The sequence below is a fragment of the Sturnus vulgaris genome, chromosome 13 (genome assembly GCF_052056855.1).
Source record: "Sturnus vulgaris isolate bStuVul1 chromosome 13, bStuVul1.hap1, whole genome shotgun sequence".
NCBI lineage: Eukaryota > Metazoa > Chordata > Aves > Passeriformes > Sturnidae > Sturnus > Sturnus vulgaris.
The window spans coordinates 19153570-19174150 of record NC_142255.1 but is presented as its reverse complement, the minus strand read 5'-3'; the positions used below and the strand labels follow the sequence as shown (position 1 = coordinate 19174150).

Here is a 20581-nt window from a genome sequence, read left to right as displayed (position 1 = left end):
TGGAACAGAGAGGCACCGCTCTGGGAGCTCCTGAGCTGCTGCATTTCCAAAGAGCCAGCCTTGATTTTCCCCCCCCGGCTGTGACTGGGAGTGTCACCAGGCTGGGTGGCACCTGGGAAAAGGAGCCACAGGTCTCCAAGGGCCACTCTGGAATTCCTGCACATGGAAGGAAGTGTTTTTTCATCCCCTGTCTTTCTCGCAGACCTGCTGGGTTGAGTTAGAAAAACCCCGTTTTGGAAGCTCTGAAATTGCTGAATTGGTGAGAATTTCTTTCTGCATCAGAGTCTGCTGCATCACAGCTCAGGGAATGAATCCAAGGCATCCAAGCTGATGCTCCCAGTCTGGGAGTGGATCTGCACTCAACACTCACTGTTGCCTTTGTAGTTTGGAGACCACCAAACCTCCAGTGTGCACGACTGGATCCACGGTCTCATCCCTGTGCCACCACTTAATCCAGGATAAAGATCCAGCACTTCAGAAAAACATTTCTGCTGCCTGCTCTTTATGCACCACACACACAACTTCAGTTTATTCATGTGATACAAGCATTAAGCACAACTTTAAAGGAAAAATAAGGAAAAAAAGCTCCAAGATAAGCCTGTGCTGTTTGACTGGAGAAAAGCTCCTTCCCTCTGTTCAACCAACCTGTGCCCACCCTCCCCACTGTCCTGGGGCACTGTAGGCTGGATGTGAGGAGTTTGGTACTTAATGCAGCTGGCACACGTGAGTTGTTAATGTCTGAACCAATTCCACTCACTTGCCTGCCTTGGAAGCATCCCCTGAATCCCTAAAACCTTCCTGGGTGTTTGAGCAGGGTGGAAACCATGACTCCAAATCCCAGTGGATGCTTCCTGTGCTCAACACACAGCCAAACACAGCCCTAGGGATGTGCACCGAGGCAGCCTGACCCACAGAAGAGTTCAAGAAACAAATAAAGCCATTTTTGAACAACCTCTCACCCAAACAAGGCTGTGCTGTGATGGCTGGAGGTGGCAGGGAGCTGGGAAGCCGTGTGGCACATCCCAAATCCGGCTGCTCCCTGTGTCCCATCCCACAGGCACACCAGTGATGCTCCAAGGTGGGATGGCTCCAAAGCCAGCACCAAATCCCAGGAGGACAAACACTATTCAGAGAGGATAAAGCCAAGAGGAAAAACATTCTGGAGGCTGGGGGAAAGCCAAGCAGGAAAAACCCACACGGTGCCAACTTCACCCTGGCCCAATCCCAAATCCAGCTGCTGCCTGTGCCCAAACCCACGAGCACACCAGTGATGCTCCGAGGTGGGATGGCTCCAAATCCCAGGAGGACAAACACCATTCAGAGAGGACAAACACCATTCAGAGAGGACAAAGCCAGGAGGAAAAGTGTTCTGGAGGCTGGGGGAGAGCCAGGCAGGCACAACCCACACAGTGCCAACTTCACCCTGGCCCGGCCCCGCTCCGAGGGGAACCAGCTTTGGAAGGCAGCTGGTTCTCATTGAGAGCCTCTGCAGCCTGCATGGGGGGAGAGAGCCTGCAGGGAAGGGCAGGGGGAGGAGGAGGAGGGGTGAGAGGATGGGGATTAAAATAATATTGTGTCGAAATCTCAATGAGAGGGAGGAAAGGGGGAAGAGGAGAAGAACGAGCGCTTTCTGCAAGGCAGCGCCAGCGCTCCAGCCCCAGGCTGATCTGGGATTATCTGCTGGCTCCCAGCAATGCTCTGGTGCTGGTTGGTTTGTCCTCATTTAAACCTGGATTGATCTTATTGCAAACACCCAGCCAGGGCAGCTCCAGGCAGCCCAACACTCCCACCCCGGAATGGAGCAGCTGAAGTGGACAATGCACTCTCTGCTCACAAAAACCTTCCACAGCTTTGTGTGGGCTCTGGGAGGTGACAGCCCTTCAGCCCTTCCATTGACATCTTTTATTTGATGGGTTTTTCCCCCCACTGTCTCTGTGTTTTAAAGCCATCAGTTGCAAAATTCAGCGTGCTGGGATGTGCAGGATACACCAGGCTGGAGGGGAAAGGGTTCCTGCCCCACTCCAACAAAACCTGTTTGGTGACAGACCTAATCTAGACATGCCAAAGTGCAGGATGTGAGACAGGTTCTCCCATTTTCCCTTCTGAGATTCAATTTCTTTGGAAAAAAAATAGATTTCAAGCCAAAAGTCAGGAAATCTCACAATATTATTTTTGCTGTTTACCTTTTTTTGAACACTAGCTATGGTCCAACTGAATCTCTTGTGTTTGGCTTCTCACTGTCAAGATCTCAGCTGAATTCTCTGGGACCAACTATCCTAAATTCTCCAAATACACCCAGGTTTCCTCTCACCCACAGGGATGGAGAGAACCATTCGTGGGGCTGTACCAATGACACACACCATCACATGCAGCTCCAGCACCCATTTCCTATAGGAATAAGCCCTGGGCATCCAGTTTCCTTGAAGGCTTTGAAAAGCCACGTTCAGCTTTTCCTTCCTGCAGGTTTAACATGAGCTGCCACTTGCCAGTGAGGCAGCAGAGCTCGGGGGACTGCAGAGCTCAGCACATAAAACACCCAGAGCTGCAGCCTTTGAAGCACAACCCTTCAAAGACAGCCACATACCAAATCTACTGAGGTTTTCTACACAAACAAATTCAGCATGGCAAGAGCAAAACTAATTTGCAAAGATCTTTTAATGTTGGAAGTCTCAAATGACCGACCCTTTCAAGCACAGCTGAATTCAATCCGGCTCTGAAGGTCTGTACTGGCCATTCAACATGGAAAATACATGGATATTTCAAAATATGTGGCTGTAATTACTGAGGAATAAAGAATGACTCCCATTTTCTTGTTCCAGTGATGAAGAAGCTGCCCAGTGTGCTCCTAGTCTGTAACCTGTGAAGTGGGAGTGACTTTTTTTTTTTTTTAAATACAATTCTGCTGACATTTCCCTTCCATTCAAATAACTCAGCAATGGGGGAAGAGAAGAGCAGCTCCCTGTACTCACAGGATCTTTACCTTACTTTGTGCTCTCCCAGGAATTTCCTTGTTCTGCTGGAAGTCTCCTCAGTCACACACATCCCTTGGTGCAAGCACTGGAACAGCCCCAGTGCAAAGGGAAGAGTCAGGTGAATTCCCATGCTGGAAACTCCTGTGGTGTTTAAAGATGAGCCAAAGCAGAAATGGGGGTCTGGGGTCTGGTTCTCCACACAAGGCAGCACCTGGCTCACTGGGACACCACCCTGGGGTTTGGAGGGGCTGGGATGTCCCCACCAGAGACAGGAGCAATCCCAGAATGGGTAAGGCTGGAAAAACCCTCTAAGATCAGCAGCTCCAACCATTCCACTTGTCCCTAAGTGCCACATCCACGTGGCTTTTAAATCCCTCCAAGCATGGGGACTCCACAACTGCCTTTCTAGGGAAGAAATTTTCCCAAATATCCATCCTAAACCTCTCTTGGCACGACACCCAACGTTCCCTGCAACACCCCTGAACTGGCACAGCCACACTGACCCAGCTCTCTCCACCCTGGCATCAGATCCAGGAACAAATCCAACGTGCTATGGATGCAGCTCCCACCCCGTGTCCTCACCTGCACCCTGCAAACCCACCTGAGATGGAGCAGAGAGCCCCCAGCCAGGGCTTGTAAGCTCCAGAGCTGCCACCCAGCTCAGGCCCCAGCCATAAAACGAGCTCCACAATAGTGTTATTTATTTTTTTGGAGTCACAAATGATTTCCAGCAGCAGGAGGGTGAGGGATGCGGCGCTGGACCCGGCACCCGGCCAGTCTCATAAATGGTTGGCAGCCAGCAGAGCAGCAAACCCATTCCTATTGAAATGAGCTTGTTACTACTAATTTTTACTGGCTTCCTGGTCGATTCATAAAGTTTTGTTGGCTTTTTTTTTTTTTTTTTTTTTTTTTTTTTGTGTGTTCTGCTGGGGTTTTTTTTGCAGATCTCAGAAAGCAACTCCGTGACATTTGAGGAAAGCTGAGCCTGACCTTGCCACCAAAGACTGCTCTGCACCAAGCCAGGCACCCACAGCCTCTCTGGAAAAGGTGTTGTGTTTTCAGGGCTTCATAAAAGCTCAGCAGAAAGAGCTCTCCAGAACAGCCCAAAATCAAAACCTGCTGGGTTCAGTTTTACTGTGCTCAGACCCGTGGCAGCTGCAGACATAGAATTTATAGAGAGGGAGGGATTGGGTCTGAGACATTCAACTGCCCATTTTCACATCTGCTCCTTCTCTCCACAGCTGGATACTCCAAGCTGCTGCACCAGACAAACCCAACCAAGATCTAATCTTGGAGCCTGAGCTTTTTATAAACACCACTGACTGTTTGCTGCGAGACTTGGCAAAGCTTTGCTTATGGTGAGGGGATGGATCACAGACTCATGGAATGGTTTGGGGTGGAAGAGACCTTTAAGACCATCCTGTTCCACCCCCTTCCATGGCAGGGACACCTCCCACCACACCAAGCTCAGAGCTCCCTCCTTAAACACTTAAACACCTCCAAGGTGAGAGCTCCTGTTGGGTTATGTCATGACTTCTCTGAATTTTAAGAATGATGGAAAAAAATTACCCATAGTTCATTTTTACCTACAGGTCTCACCGTAGGGTTCAAAGAGCAACAAATTAAAAAAAATTAAAAAATAAAAAAAAGAACCCCAAGCAAAAAGTCAGGGCATAATGACTGTGTTTGCCACAGAGCTGAGGGGAAGATGCAGCAGTGCTTCCAAAGGAACAACATTTATTCAGGAATAAGGGAAAGCAGAACCACGGGAGTTCCCAGCCACCACAGCCTGTGTTTGCCTTCCCTGTGCAGGACAGGGATGCTCCCAGACCCCACAGCCTCACGCAGGGGGGGATGAATCAAGTGCCTCATTCTTCCCCGTGGACAAACTTGGCTTTTCCTGGTGCAGGATTGCACAAACGGGGCCTTGTGTGAGCACCACGCTCAGGAACAGGAACAGGCCAGGCTTTGGAGCAGCCAGCAGGGGAAAAGAAAGGGAGGAAAGGGAAGAAAAGGGATGTGCTCTGCACAGCACAGCACGTCCATCCCTCTGGGATAAATCCAATCTAAATCTTATCAGAGAACCAGAATGAGTCGGGTTGAAAAGGACTGAGAGCTCAGCTCATCCCACCTTCCAGAGACCAGGCTGCTCCAAGCCCAATCCAACATTTCCAGGGATGGGACAGCCACAATTTCTCTTGCCAGAGCCTTACCCACCACCCAGAGCTGCAGCTCCCTGCAGGTACCTTTTTTTCCCCTGATTAAACAGACAACAGGACTTTGCATCACTGTGTGTGAAAGCACAAAGCAGCTGGCATTAAAAAAAAAAAAAAGTCTTTAACATTCTTTGGCTTCTCTCATGGAAAAATCTTAGCAAATGAGACCTTAATAAATGGAAAGAGCTGAAAAATAGCGTTTCTGCTGGCGGGTTCTGCTCCTGTTCATGGAATACACAGATAAAACCAACACTGCTGTGTCTCCCACCCTTCCGTGGAGCCACTGTGAGAAATCCTGCCTGAGCATCCCTGGCATCAAGAGATTCCCCTGCAGCAGCTTGGAAACTCCAGCTTCTCCAGCCTGGAGGAATGGGCAGCCTGATCCCTCTCAGCTGCTACAAGCACTTAGGAGGAGGAACATCTCCAAAGCCATAAACCAAACACAGGCACAGGAAGGGGAGGGCAGCTCTTCCAAGCCCAGGCAGGGACATGGCCAAGCTGCAAGCTGAGCATCAGTGTCCAGCTGGGACAGCAAATGTGACACCAGGGCACTTCCATGAGCTGCCATTGGGAAGGGAGGGATGGCTCTGGTCCAGGGTTTGCTCTGGGAACTGCACTTGGACAGGGTGGGGGATGCTGCAGGACAGGAGCACGTGGGCTCCTCGAACCTTCAGCAAAGACCTCCTGCATCCCCCAGGAACACAGAACTGCTGTGAAGGGCAAAACAAACTCTCTACACATCCCTCTCTCTCTCTCTCTCTTGCACTGTTGGGAATTTGACTTTTTGGCACTTTTCATACGTGGGCTTTTATAACCTGAAAGGCAAAATGCTGAGGGCAGGGAGCAGCATCCCAGCCTGTGCCTGTTCCCTGCCAGAGACTGCAGCCCTGTGCAGAGGCAGGGACAGGTTGTATTTTGGGAGGCTTTTCAGGTCTGGGCATCAGAGGCAACTCTTATCCATTTAAAGAATAAAACTAGGGAAATATGAAGAAAAAAAAAAGAGGGGGAAACCTGGGGTGCAGGGCTGATTAAAGGAGATGCTGGGGCAGAAGAGCTTAGGGTTTAATTCTTTTTATATCCTCTGATGCTGGTGGTTTTTTCCCATATCCAAAACCTGGGATGAGGAAGCAGCTTCTCATTGAAGGAGAAGCTTCTCTGGGAAAGGGGTGGTGGGACAGCAGCACAGTCCAGCACATTAATGCCAGAGCTGTTTGATCCCTGCTCCAGCCCCAGGAGCTGCAAAGGCCATTACCAGTCAGCATTAGCAGCCTTGTAAGAGGTCAGCCAAGACAGGCATTTCCATGTGAAATGTTTTTGTTCTTACAGAAAAAAACCACACCCAAACAGGAATCCAACAGTTCTCAGCATCCCAAGCCCAGACCCCAGTGCTGGAGATCCCCTCAATCTCCATTCTCCCAGCACTCTGCCCATGTGGTGATGCTTTTTTCCAGATAAACACCCATTTTCTGGGGTCACAGGAAAGCTGGAGAAGGACTTTTGACAAGGTGGGGAAGCCCTGGCACAGTTTCCCAGAAAAGCTATATCCTTGGAATGTCCAAGGCCAGGTTGGACCAGGAGAAACCTGGGATAGTGGAAGGTGTCCCTGCCCATACCAGGGGTGAACAGGATGAGCTTTAAGCTCCCTTCCAATCCAAACCAGGATTTGATGAAACAACCAAGAGAAAGGCACAGAGCAAGAGCTGGGACAAGGCAGCACCCAAACCCTCAGGAGGATGGTGGGACCTCAGTGAGCCAATGTCCCTCCTCCTCCATCACCACCCAGCACCTGGATCCCCTGGAGCACTGCAGAGCTGGGAATCACAGCCCCACGTGCCAATCCCAGGCTCTTGGGAAGCACAAAGAGCCGAGTCTCCTTTGCCAGTAAACTGAACCTGTGGTTCCAGGAGCTTGGGACACTTCAAAGCCCTCAGCAGCACTGAAGGGATGGACTTTTCAGCTGTGGAGCAGAGAAGCAAAATCCACACAAACAAGCAGTGTTCCAGAAAACCAGGTTTAACCATCAGCAGCTCCCAGTGACGGGGGGGATGTTTTCCTGAGGTTTTTTTTTTTTTTCCCTCCTCCTTCCAGTTTGGCTTTTTTTTTTTTTTTTTTTTTTTTTTATTTATTTCTTCCTAAAAGCCAGCTCAAGCTCCCACACCACACAGCCCTTTTGGGTCTGAGCATCCTCCAGAGGTAAAATGCTGAGTTAGGTCTTGGAGGCTGGGAAAGGAGGTGCCTTTGATGAATAGCAAATCTCCAGACTTCAATCGCTCCGGTGAGCGCCACACATTTAATAAGTTATTTCCGTGGAAAACCTTGGTAACTCAGTTATGAATCAAGCCTATAAACACCTCTCACTCATCAAAGTGCCACAAAAAAATCTATTACTGGGACTGTGAACACAAGCCTCTCTCTACAGGTCCCCTATAAGAAGCCAAAATTCCTCCTTCAAAACATTCACCGTTTTCAAAGGTCATAAATACACTGTGTTCAGTATTCAGCAAATCCCTTTAAAAAGGAAAACACAGGCACAGGGAAAAAAGAAAGTTCAAACAAAGCTGGATCCATTGGATCCATGCTGGTTAAAGGACACAACCAGAGCTACATCAAAGGAACTTTTACTACCTAGAAAGTTGTATCCAACCCCTAATAGGGTGCAAGAATGTAACGTTTAGGCTACAAAGATTAAACTAATTTACTTTTAAGTAACTTGCTTACTTCCTGATGTTTCTTCTTTTAAGAGCGATGCCTAGGTGCTTGGAGAGAGGGATGTGATTATTCTGTGATTCAAGGCCAAACATCATAACTACTCAATGAACCACAGACAAAAACACATTTTATCTGGGTGTTGTACTTTCTCCAAGAACTTCTAGGTTGAAAACATCCAGGCTAGCTGTGAAAATCCATCCCAGTTCCAGGTAACAGAGGGAAAAAAAGCAACTGTCTGCTTCTCTGCTGGAATACACTGAGAACTTCAGTGTCTTGCCTCCAAGGGAACCATGCTCCCCAAATCCTGCCCGTGGAATCCTCACTTCAGGGCATCATCCTGCCTGGCTCCCTCATGGAAATTTCTCCTTTGGAGTTCAGGAGCTGTGTGTGCACACAAATACAGAGGCATCATCTGCAAAGCAGCTTTAATCTCTGCACCAGCCATGGGGCTCCAATATTGATAACACCAATCTCCTTCCACCCTTGTGCAGCCTGTGCCACTCCAGGCAGATGATCCCGAGGCTCTGGCAGCCGGTTTGGATTTTTTTTCTTCCTTCTTCTGAACTCCAGCTGCCCAGATTTTTTTAGGGAGAGCTCTGATTGTCCTAATTTCTTAAGTGTGGCCTGTTGGATGGTTATAACAACAAAGGGACATTCTCACCTCCCAGACCAGGAGACACCTTGCCCTCCTGCCAGACTATTTTTGGAGGCTGCTGCTCCTTGCTGCACAGGATGCAAAACCTCAGAGGAACTGAGGAACCTGATGTCCCTCCTCAGGAGACCTTCAGCACAAAGCACCTCTTCCCACCTCCAGCAAATTCTTCAGTGGTCCCTCAGCCTTCATAAAATTAATTTCCCCTCCCCATATCACTGTCCTGAGCTCTGTGCTAATCCCAAGACCAAAAGCTCTGTACTACAAGCCCATAACCCACGGGGTATTTTATACAAACATCTGTCACTGCCTTCAGAAACATCTCTAGAGCTGCACAGCCCCTGCCAGAGCTCACTCCTGCTCCCAGAGCCCCACACTCTGCAGGGATGGAGCCACAGACACCTCCCCATGAAAATCTGCTGCCACCAAAGCCTGTCACCACCGGCTCTGTGGGAGCCTGCTCAGGTACAGCTCGATGCTCCAGCTGCTGTTTGGTGGCCCAACATGAATTATCCCACAGGGTTTTAATGGAGAAACAACCACGTGGAGGTAATATCTCCCTCCAGCCTTGATTTAGGGTGCTTCTCTTCCATTGGCAAGTCATCTAACTTTAGAAAAAAACATTTCTTAAATTGCTGCTTGCTCAATGCTCTGAACAACTTCATCTGCTTATGATTTTCCCAGGTAGAATATTGTCTGCTGGGTTAAGTCTGCTTATGGTTGAAGCACTGCTATCAACAGGATTTGGACACAATGAGGAGCCCACCTGGCTACACAATCAATGATCCCTTCACCTCCTGCTCCAAAGGAATGGCTGGACTCCAGGAGCTGCCACCTGAGCCCCACAGCGTGGTAAGGACAAATGGAATGTGGAAAAACCCACTGCCTTCCTTAAATCCACGGGCTCCAGTGGGTTTATCACCACCCCAGAAAGACAAATATAAAATAATGCAAAATATAAAATAATGCAAAATATAAAAGCACACCTGCACCTCTATGAAAGAGATAGCACTGAAAGCACAGGGATCAGCTCCCAGAGCTTCCCCACCTTCCCTTTCAGGGACTAATCCATGATTCACCCCATAGCTGGAGAAGTTGCCTTTGATGCCAGCCCCAGAAGCTGCACCTGAGCAAACCCCCAGGGAGTGCAGGTTGTTGCTCTGAAGCTCTCCCATGGGGATCCCAACATCCATGGCCATCCACAGCCATGTGAGAAAAGCCTCCAAAGCCAGCAAAGAATTCCTCTCTGAAGCACACTGGAAAATAGATGCACTTTATTTCCCGTTGGCAAACTGAAACTATGGAGGAAAACTGTTTAATATAAAAACATCTGACAAAGCACCTCCAGGATGTATTTTTTTGCATCAAAGAAGTAGCTCTTGGCACCAGGCTCATTCCTCCGACCAGGAGAGGTTTTAGCCAAACCCTGATTGTTCTACACTGCACAGGGGAAGACAAGCCAGCAAAGCTACAGTTAAATATGAAAGAAAAAAAGAAACCAAAACCATTACTGGCCCAAACAAACATCTGTCTGTGATTAAACTGGATGCACAGATATGTTGTGTCTTTTTTTTTTTTTTTTTTAAAGGATTTGTTCCTGCAGGAAGAGGGGGGGAAAAGGGATGAAAAGGCTCCAGGGTGGTGCTGGGTCAGACCCAACCCCCAGCTCAGAGCTGGCAGTGAGACACAGCAAAGCCAGGATCTATCCTCAAAACCCAACACTTCTCCCCACAAGAAACTGCTGCCCTTTTAATGAGAAAAATACCCTTTTTTTTCTATTAACAGGTAATTCCAGAATCTCTCCCCCAGCCCGGAAAGGGCAATGTTTGCCCAGTTGCCACACACATCCGCCTGACAGATTTAATGGGCTTTTTTTTTTTTTCCTACTCCTAACACACAGGATCTTCATAAATTTCCTTGTTAGCATAAATCCTGCAGCCTGTTATTTCTGGGGGGAGAGGAAGGGAGACGTTCACTTTCTCCATTCAGTGGGTTTTAAAATATGCTTCCTTAAGTTCATCCTAAATATTGCTGGAAGCAGAAAAAAAACCCTCTGGCTCTTCCCTGGAGCTGTGGCATTGCCTTAACAGGGCTGAATCACCAGCTGGGATGGATGATCCTGACTTCTTCCTCCCTTTGGTGGTGCAGGGACCCTGCTCCACAAATCCAATGCCCCCAGCCCCACCACTGCCCTGAAAAAACCTCCTCATCTTCCCAGGCATAAAAACCAAACAACCAAACAGAAAAAAAAAACAACAAAAAACCACAGAAATAATTTAAATAAGATGCTGTCCATTCAGTCTCTGTTTCTTCTCTCTGTTAATTCCCAGCTTTCCTCCACCATCATCAGTCACCAAGCAGAGCTCATCTCCACATAGAGCCCAGCACCTTCTGGACATCAGCAGAGCTGCTGGGAATAAACTCATGCCTGTGTTTCCACTTCCAGGTGGAAAACACCTTCCTGCTGCTTTTGGAGGAATTCATCCCCCCTCCAACAAACCACCAATTCAATATTTCTTCTTTAGCATGCACGTTTTCAGCAGCACATAGATTCACCAGAGCTGAAACTCTTGGAGAGTTTTAACACATGGGAAGTGATTTCAAAGTTAAAATAAAAAACAAAACAACTATTTTTGGAAAAAATAAACCAGCATCTTGCCTGGGAATGGGCAGCACAGAGACCTACAGGTGCAAGGCCACCTTTTGCTCTCCTACCTGTCCTCCAGAATTTAAAGCCAGCACTAACAAGAACTTTGGCCAATGCTTGCCATGGGGCTTTTTTCAACAGCAATGGGGCTATTCCATGGGTTTTAAGGAAAGGTGAGGGATAGCCCTGTGGGATTCAGAGGGAGGCAGGCAATCCCAAAGCCCACAGCAGCTGCTCTAGCACGTCCCCACCACCACATCCCATCCCAGCTCAGCCTCCACATGCCTGGCAAGTCTAACGGGTACAGCAGCTTCTTGGCATGTGCTGGAGGAGCCAAGTCTGAGGGGAAGGAAAAAAAAAAAAATTACTACAAATGTTCCACCAATTATGAGTCACGAGGCTGAGCTTTTGTTCCTGCCTTGCTGGATTTTGCCCTTTCCCTGGTATTTCCCCAGCTCCGGCTGGGAGCCACGGGGACGCCAGGACTGGCCAAGGCTCTGCTGGCTCCCAGGGGACAGACAGGCTCAGCCCAGGCCAGGGAAACACCTGGGTTTAAAATAGAACTCCTCAAACAGCAGGTTTTCTTCAGCTCTGCTCCACAGGCAGAAATGAATCGAAGGAGGGAAAGATGGAGCCCCTCTTGGTGCTCTCACAAGCCTGAATGTGGCACTGCTTGAGCTCAGAAGGAGGAAACTTTGGGGTCAGACATCTCCAAGTGCCTTTTCCCACCAACCCAGATCTTTCCAGGCCGTTGCACCTCACTGGGATAACAGGAGCATCCCCATTCCAAGGGAAAAGCTGTGGCTGGACACTGATCCTTGGACAAACAACTTTGTTCCAAAAGCCAAATGCTTTGAACATGAGATGAAGAGGGCTCTGGGGTATCAGCCCTGGATCCAGGTCATATCCACCCAACTATCCACAACTTGTGCTTCCAGTTAGCACTGACTGTTCCTCTGAACTTTACAGTGAGCCTGCTACTCCACTGAAGACTTTCCCTCTTTTTAAGGGCACTATTATAGCCATGAAAGGCTCTACTTCAAAAAGAAGGTTTGGTTTTTTTTTAAATTTACACATATGACAGAAATCATCTTTTGCCTTCATGCTAAAACCTCCTGTTTAGAAGCTCATCAAGTAAAGGAGCAACAGGAGAAGAATGGCTCTCTTTGTTATACAAAATTGAATTTTGTGGTTTTTGTAGGAAAAGCCTTTTTGATGATCAAAGCTGGACCAATAAATAGCAGTGGCTGGATGCTAGATCCAAAATGTACTTATTTTTGGAAGAAGAGTTAAATGCACACCGAGCTCCCTTGGTACACAAGAGGAGACAGGGAGGACCATGTGCTTTGTGTGTCACTCCCACAGACCTACACTTCAAGCAGAGCTATTAAATGAGTTGAAATGGAGAATAAACAAACTGAAATGTGGCAGGTAGACTAGAGCCTAAGTGGGTTTTTCCCTTGTATTTCCCCGTGATGACATGTATGGGTTAACTTCAGCAGGGCTCTTATCCTCTTTCAGCAATTGTGAGCACTGGGGACAAATAAATCACCCAGCCCCAGACTCTTATTAAAAGTTACACCATTGGAAACGGCACAGGGGGAGAGCAGGGATCCGGTTTCAGCACAATCTCAGTCACATGTTATCATTATATTGTTCAAGGAAAAGTTAAAATCTCTCTTCTCTCCCAGCAAACCCACCAGATGTCCCATAAAGACTGAGCCATGAGAGAAGCTAAACCATGACATGCTCAGGAACCCAAGTTTCCAACTTGGCTGCTGTAATTAATGCCAATTATCGAGTTGCAACAAAAGCCACGGGCATGGGGAGCTTTAGGGACGTGCATCCAGCCCTAGGAATGTTTGTTAGGAGTTGCAAACACATTTATTAGAGCACAAGGCTGAATGATCCGAGTCCTGCTATCAACTGTTCCTCTGCTCTGGACACAACAAAAGCCCGTGGGCCAGCACATGGCACTGCCACCACAGGGGCACCTGGGAGGACAAGGAGAAGGGACAATTCCCAGAGGGAAATGTGCCACTGGGCCACGATACAGACCCTGTGCTGTTTGAACACCTTTTGGAATTAGGATTGGCCCAAACATCCCAAGGAACGCCCAAGTCTCACCAAACTGACCGTGAACTCTTGCAAGGAAAGAAAACAAAGAGAAACACCACAACCAAGGGACCAGCACCCCAAAGGTCCCCTCCAGCACCTCCCTTGACTCACAGCATCCCCCCAGTGAGCAGCAGATCCCACCCATGTGCTCAGCAACCCAGCAATGAGGCTCAGAGGTGTCCAAGCCCTACCCCAGCCACTGAATGAGGCACCTGGGCTCCACCAAAACCCACCTCTGCCTTCAAGCCAGCTCTCAGACCGTGAACCAAAGAAATTAAACCTGGTCCTAAAACCAGGCCCCTCCTGTCCTACACACAGTCAGCCTGGGATGAGACACCAAGGAGAAAGATGTGCAATGATCGCTGCAGCCAGAGCCAAGGAAAGCCCCAGCTCTACCTCTGCTGTCAGGTAAAATCACCCTAGGCCTTGCAGAGCCCCATTAAGTGAATGAAAGGTTGCAGGGTGGGGCAGAGTAAAAACCAGGACCTAATTAAGCCAAGCTTTGTTCGAGATCTTCAATGGCTCTGTAGCTGGGAGCCTGCTCATGAAAGCAGGGATTGCAGCCCGGGGCCAGGACCCAACAGGTAACACCAGCCCGACGGAGCCGGCAGGAACCAGCACAGAGCAGCAGCCCTGGAAGGGCCTCGCTGCCCTGCCATGGGGATGGGGAGGGCCCAGAGCCGGCCCCAAGGCAGCCAGGGCCCCACAGCAGCCAGGGCCCCATGGTGGCCATGGCCCCACAGCAGCCAGGGCCCCCATGGTGGCCATGGCCCCACAGCAGCCAGGGCCCCCATGGTGGCCATGGCCCCACATGGCAGCCATGGCTCCATGGCAGTCATGGCCCCCAGGGCCCCACAGCAGCCACAGCCCCCAGGGCCCCACAGCAGCCATGGCTCCATGGTGGTCACAGCCCCCAGGGCCCCACAGTAGCCAGGGCTCCATGGTGGCCACGGCCCCCAGGGCCCCCATGGCTGCCAAGGCCCCACACGGCCCTCACGGCTCCCACAGCCCCATGGCCACCAGGGCCCGCACTCCCGCGGCCTGGCATTGCTCCAGGTTGGCCTCCACGCATGACCCAAAACATCCCTGCCCATCCCACAAACAGCATCTTAGCACAGCACAGACTTCTTCAAAAAACCAACTGAAATGACTGCTCTTTTTGTCCTTCTCTTCGCATCCAAACACAAACCAAGGGCAGGATCAGGACCCCAATCCTCTCCTGATGTCCTGCCCCACCACCAGCCCCCAGCATGGAAAGGCACCAACAGCTGCCAACCTGAGAAATCTCCGGGCGTGACGTTGGGAGAGTTTGTAGCCTCTGTTTCAGTGTAAGACAACGTGGAATCTGATAGATCTGGGAGGGAAAAAAAAAAAAAAAAAGAAAAAAAAGAAAGCACTTTTAGTCCTGTTTGCCAGCACTACGTGAGCACCCGTGGCTGCTCGGCTTCCCACCACCTCCCCGAGAGAAAAACTCTCCACAGAGCCAGAAAGCAGCGATTAACTTTGTAGCTCCACCACGCAAATGCAAAGTTTGAATTGCCTCGACCACAAAAATAACTCCAGTTAAGTTGATCAAACAAGTAGGAACTTGGTGCTTACTGGATAAAGTTACATTAAGCCTCTAAACAAGTCAGAGTTACTATACTTAATTATCACCATTAAAATTCTTGAAGCTGTTTATTCTTGCTTCCTTCCTTCCTCTTTGCTGAAGCGAAGGAAACTTTGTTTTAACAAGTTAAGAGTCTTTGTTATTCTCTCTTGCTTACACCCCTCTAATTAAGTGCTCAACTGTTTGCTCACAGATTAACTATTATTTTTCCAATCAAACAAGCCAGTGAAGCAAATTTCAACCCCTGGCTGTTGTTTTAATAAAGTCACGTGTCTCTCACTATCATCTCTCCCTGCAGCACCAGCAGTTTCTAAAGGGAATTAACTTGGAAGGGGGAGAGCAGGGAGGGACAACTCCTTTTTTTTTTTTTTTTTGCTTCCACACCTAACAAAAAAAAAAAAAAAAAAAAAAAAAAAAAAAGGAAAAAAAGCCACCAACAACCAACTTGGCCTTGCAGGCCACTCTGGTCATAGCCCTGTGGCCATGAAGGCGCCGGGCACAGGGTGCGCACATGGCTGAGTTGCCAGCAGCTCCCAGGCCTGGCAGGGCAGGGACTCACCTTTGGCAGGGGCAGCTCCTGCCTTCCCCCGGGGCTGGGTGGGACGGGCAGGCACTGCTGTCCCCTCCTATCCCTGCCAAACCCCATTTGTCTCCTCCCTGTCCCTGCGCCATGGCAGCAAAAGCAGCTCCCCCTGGCCATGAACACCAGTAAATCACTGGCCACGGGATAAAGGGAGAAAGCCCCCAGCTGAATCAATCCCAGCAAGAAATCCAAGAGGGATGTGGGATTGCTCCCTTCCCTCCCATGTCTTTGCTTCCCATTTACTTGAGCAAAAAGCAGGGCTGAGAAAGGATGGTGAGGATGCAGCGATGCCAGCTCAAAACATCTCCAGGCCAACGTGGAGCACACAGGACCAGGATCCATCTGGATCCAGGATCCAGAGCTGCCAGGCTCTCCAGCACCCTGCACTCCACACCCAGCCTACCCACCCCAAAGCTGCTTTCACCGACTTGGTTTGGAAAACCTTTTCTAATTCCTCAGGAAAAGTGACACCCCATTCAGAAATGACACAGGGCTGAGTTTCAAAGACTTTCCATCTCTTTGTGAGGAGCAGAGGAAGGGTAATAGCTGGTTCCTGCATGGAGCAGCACAGCCAGGCCTTTATGGAAATGGCACCCAGGAGCTCCCACTCCTGCAGATTACACACACAGACAAAACATGACGTCTGGTAACCTTTCATTACGCCTTCATTAAAAATAGAGCTTCATATTATTTTGGAAAATATGCATGTGTCTACACGGTAATTTGGTAGGATAAACTGGCATCCATTTACTTCTTAAAACCCGTCAGCTGATGCTTGCTCAGAAATAATGAGCAGCCATAAAACCCCGACTTGTTGGCTTTTGCCTGACATGCCAGGTAGGGCTGTCTCAGAACCAGCACCAGGGCTGCACCATGAAAGAGTTCCCTGGAGATCAAAAGAGACAAAACACGTACCCAGTGGCTTTTGCTCATCGTTAGGAGACAGCCGAGAGTAGGGAGGTGGTGGAGACTCTGGAAAAACAAAACTTCAGGTTAGTTCTGTGTTCAGTTTATCAACAAACCCTCTTGCTTTCTCTCTTGAGGTAGGAACTCTTCCAAGGTTATACACTCAATGGAAAACAAAACACTTGGAAGCAACTGGAGACCAAGGTTTTCCTAATTTTTGAAGAATGGGAGTTCCATGTTGAACTTTTAAAATGGGCTCTGCTACTGAAAATGCTGCACCCCCTGCCCCATATCTGTGCCTGGACACCCACAGATTGAGTCACACAAAACTGCTCCCCAAGAACCACATTTCCATCATCTGCCTTGGGAGACAACCTTCCATCCGTGACTCCAACACACAGGGCTTAACAAGTGCTCCCCAAACACTTCACAAGCACTGAAAAGAAGGACTGGGTGATGCAAAGACTCCTCTTGGCACACAGGGCTGGCACCAGAGCCAGGCTGGCTTAAGCCACCAAGCCACCCAATTAACTTTGGTCCATCCCAAAAGGCCCTGGCACAGAAGCAGCTCAGGAGCAGAGGCCACAGTGATCCCCCTCACCCTGAATCCATCCTCCAAAGCTCCTGAGCTTGGCTTTAAGCAGCAGGACTGAGCAGTCATGTGCTCCAAGTTCAGCAAGTCCTCAGAGGTGCTTTGCTGAATCAGGTCATTCAACCAGGTCTCGCTGTTCCTGCGAGGGTCAAGACCATGGGGAAGGTCGATGAAGGTCCTTCACCAACTCCAAACCCTGATTAGAGGGGTTTCTTTTCCCCTTCCATAATATGATAGTGATGATTTTTGAATTGTGACTTGCCAAAACTGAGTGTGCAGGCAGATGGGCTGTATCAAGGCATCAGCATTAAGCAGGCACTGACTTCAGTGAGAAATTGTACTGTGAAGTTCACCAGTGGCACCACACTGACCCCAGAGCACGGAAACACAGGAGCACCCAGCCAGCACCTGCAGCTCAGCCTGACTGAGTCCATCAGAAAGAACCTCAGCATCCCCCGTGGGACAGCTCTGGGGCCACCTATTGCTTCTCAGAAAAGCTTCCCCACTCCCCTCTAAGGGAACAGGGTGCTCTTCTCACAGGGTGCTTATAAATCCCAAAATAAAAAAAATAAAGGTGCAGATGTCCCCATGTGGATGTAACAGCCAGACCTGCTGTCACCAGGGACTCGTTCAAAGCTTTCACACCCCTCAGCTACATCACCCCACAGCAAACTGGGTGGGAAACACCACCAGGATGATCCCTGTAGGGAGCCACTTGTGGAAAAGGGCACCAAGGCCTTCTCTTGGCTCCTGTTCCCAGCGCCCAGCCGGCGCGGGTGGGGTCCTGGCACAGTCACCCACTATCAAAGTGATAAGGAGCCACTTGATAACAGCTCTGCATTCTACTACTCCCAGCACAGGGCTGGCTCACCGCTGGGAAAACCACCACGGCTGCAGGAAAGAGACTGGGAAACTTCTCCCGTTTCTAAAATAAATGCCCCGTTCCTGAAAACGCAGCTCAACTCCAACTGGAATAAAAAAGCTGCCTCCAGCCTCTAGCGACCTTTGGGAGAAGCACGCCCAGAAAAGAAGTTTCTTTGAAAGAAGTGATGCAAAGCGAGGAAGGAGCCCAGATTGCAAAAGAAATAATAGAATCAAAGTTCTTGCCAAAAAAAGGGACAGTCAGCATAGAATCATAGGATGGTTTGGGTTGGAAAGGATCTTAAAGATAATCTCCTTCCACTCCCTGCCATAGGCAAGGAACAACTTCCACTGTCCCAGGCTGCTCTAAGCCCTGTCCAACCCGGCCTTGGGCACTTCCAGGGATCCAGGGGCAGCCCCAGCTTCCCTGGGCACCCTGTGCCAGGGCCTCCAGACCTTCACAGGGAAGAATTTCTTCCCAATATCCCATCTAACCCTGCCCTCTGGCAGTGGGAATCCAGCTGTCCAGTTTCATTACATTTTTGTACAGCCTGTTAAATATCATTTCGATTTCTGCACCTCAAACTCCACCATGTCTCTGCACCATGTAACTATTCCCTGCTGACACGGCCACGCGATCGAGCATTGCTGAAACAAAAAAAAAAAAACCCTCAAGAAAACCAAACCCACGCCTTGAAAACGCTCACCTCTTTTACCCAGGGTAAAAAATAAAAAAAATAGAGAAACCCCCGGGAAATGCAGGAGCCCCAGATGTGCCCGCGGGTCCGGGGATCCCCGCGGCGGGGACATCCCCGCAGCCCCCCCGAAGCGCCTGCGGCTTTAAGCCGGCGGCGGTGACCGCCCGGCTCCGATACGAGCGAGCCAGGCTGGCGCCAGCGGGATGGAGCCGCCGATTATCGCCCCTCCGGCTCCCGGAGAGCGGGGAAACTCCGCGGGAAGGGAAAAAAAAAAAACCCAAACCAATAATGAGAAAGAGCTTTTTACGCACAACTGGAACCGCTCGTTCCAAGAGAGGGGGGATGCCCGGAGGGGACCCCGCACCAGGCGCATCCCCGCAAAACCGCGGGGCCGGGGCAGCGCTGCCCACGAGGGTTGGGATAAACCCAGGAAGGGGTCAGACACCCCGAACCCCCAAATCGGTGGCTGTTTGTGGCGGGGGGACCCAACTCGCCGCTGCTCACCTGGCCCACAGAGGCGGCTGAAGTGGTAGGGGTTGCAGCAGACCGTGGGTCCGTCGGCGACGCCGAAGCTCTGGCACTCGCAGAGGGGCTTCAGCTCGGCGGGGTGCTGCAGGTCGGGCCAGCGGAACAGCTTGCCCAGGAGGAGGTGCGGGGGCGCCGCCAGGCCCCCCAGGCGCACCTCGGTGCGGGCCACCAGGACGCAGCCGCCGGGCATCCCCCCGCGGGACTCCACCGCCTCCAGCAGGCTGTCCAGCGAGCGCTCCTTCAGCCGCTTCAGCAGCGAGTAGGTGACGGCCTTCAGCTCCTGCTCCAGCAGCAGAAGCCGCGCCCGCGCCTCCCGGCCCCGCCGCTCCGGGGAGCCGCCGTCGGCCGCGCCGTCGGGGCCGGGGGCGGCGGCGGTAGGGGGAGGCTGGGGTCCGCCCGGCTCCCGCTCCGAGAAGAGGCAGCAGGTCACGGTCCGGCCGTCGCTCTCCGGCGCGGAGCCGGGGGCGCGGAGCCGGGCCCCGCGCCGCTCCGCCATGGGGTCCCCGCGCGGCGCCGCCTCGCCCGCCGCCCCGCGCCGCTCCTCCGCCTCCCGCAGCAGCAGGCTGCGCGCTACCGCGCGGAGCTCCGCCGAGGGGCTTTTCTCCGCGATCTTGCAGCTGCCGGTGGCTCCGAGGTCGTGGCCGCTCCTGGCGCTCCCATCTCCGCCGTCCCTGTCCGGAATGACGCGGCTCCTCCAAAGTCGCCGCACCAGCCCTGAGCGTTTGGACCTGAACATACGACCCGCGGGCGGCCGGGGGTCGCGTCGCTCTCCGCCGCCCCCCGCCCTCCTCCGCGGGGCTCCTCGCTCCGCCGCCGGCTCTATCTCATCGCAGCCCCGGAGCAGCCCGGACTCCCCGCGGCGCTGCTGCCCAGCGGATCTCGGACGGCCCGCGGCGGGGCCGCACCATGGGGGGGGCGGCGGGGCGGCGCGGGCATAGACGGCGCCGCGGGGGCCGCTCCCGTGGCGGCGCTGGGGCTCGGGCGCGCCGCGCCGTGCCCTACATCGGCTGCCAACGCGGGGCCGGGCGGGGAGCGGCGGGGGCGAGGGCCGGGGGGAGCCCGGGGCAGCGCTCGGCTGCGCCCCGCGGCCGCTCCACCATACAAGGTGGGGAGGAGCGGGGAAGCGCTCCCGGCGCGGGGGTGCCGCCCGGCGGGGAACCGGCGCCGGGGGCCGCTCGGAGGCGTCGGATCCCTTCAGCCAAAAATAGTATTTAAAAAAAAAAAAAAAAAAAAAGTATAAGAAAAAAATTGAAAAAAAAAATATACAGGGAAAAAAAAAATTAAATCAGAAAGGCGAAGAAGAAGCAGCAGCAGCAGCAGCAGAGCCCGCAGCGCAGGCCGGTTGTCAGCGCGTCCCTTGTCCGCATCGCAGGGCGCGGCCCCGGTCCGGCGGGTCCCCGCGCTCCGTGCGCGGCTCCCGGGGCCGCCGCCGCCGCCCGCTCGCGCCCGCCCGCCCCTCGCCGGCTTTTGTGTGGCCGGGGCGCGCGCGC

The 20581-nt window shown here is 51.6% G+C and overlaps 1 protein-coding gene across 1 annotated transcript in view; it reads right to left on the bottom strand.

Annotated features, from left to right (window-relative positions):
- Window positions 1–20079, bottom strand: part of SMAD6 (SMAD family member 6) — a 39105-nt gene extending 19026 nt beyond the window's left edge. Inside the window, exons 1-3 of the mRNA XM_088172705.1 lie at window positions 19068–20079; window positions 16422–16478; window positions 14591–14668 (exon numbers count right to left, since the gene is read on the bottom strand). Coding sequence (XP_088028831.1) covers window positions 14591–14668; window positions 16422–16478; window positions 19068–19827 — 895 coding nt within the window. The 5' untranslated portion in view covers window positions 19828–20079. The remainder of the gene's footprint in view (window positions 1–14590; window positions 14669–16421; window positions 16479–19067) is intronic.
- Window positions 20080–20581: the final 502 nt, after the last annotated feature.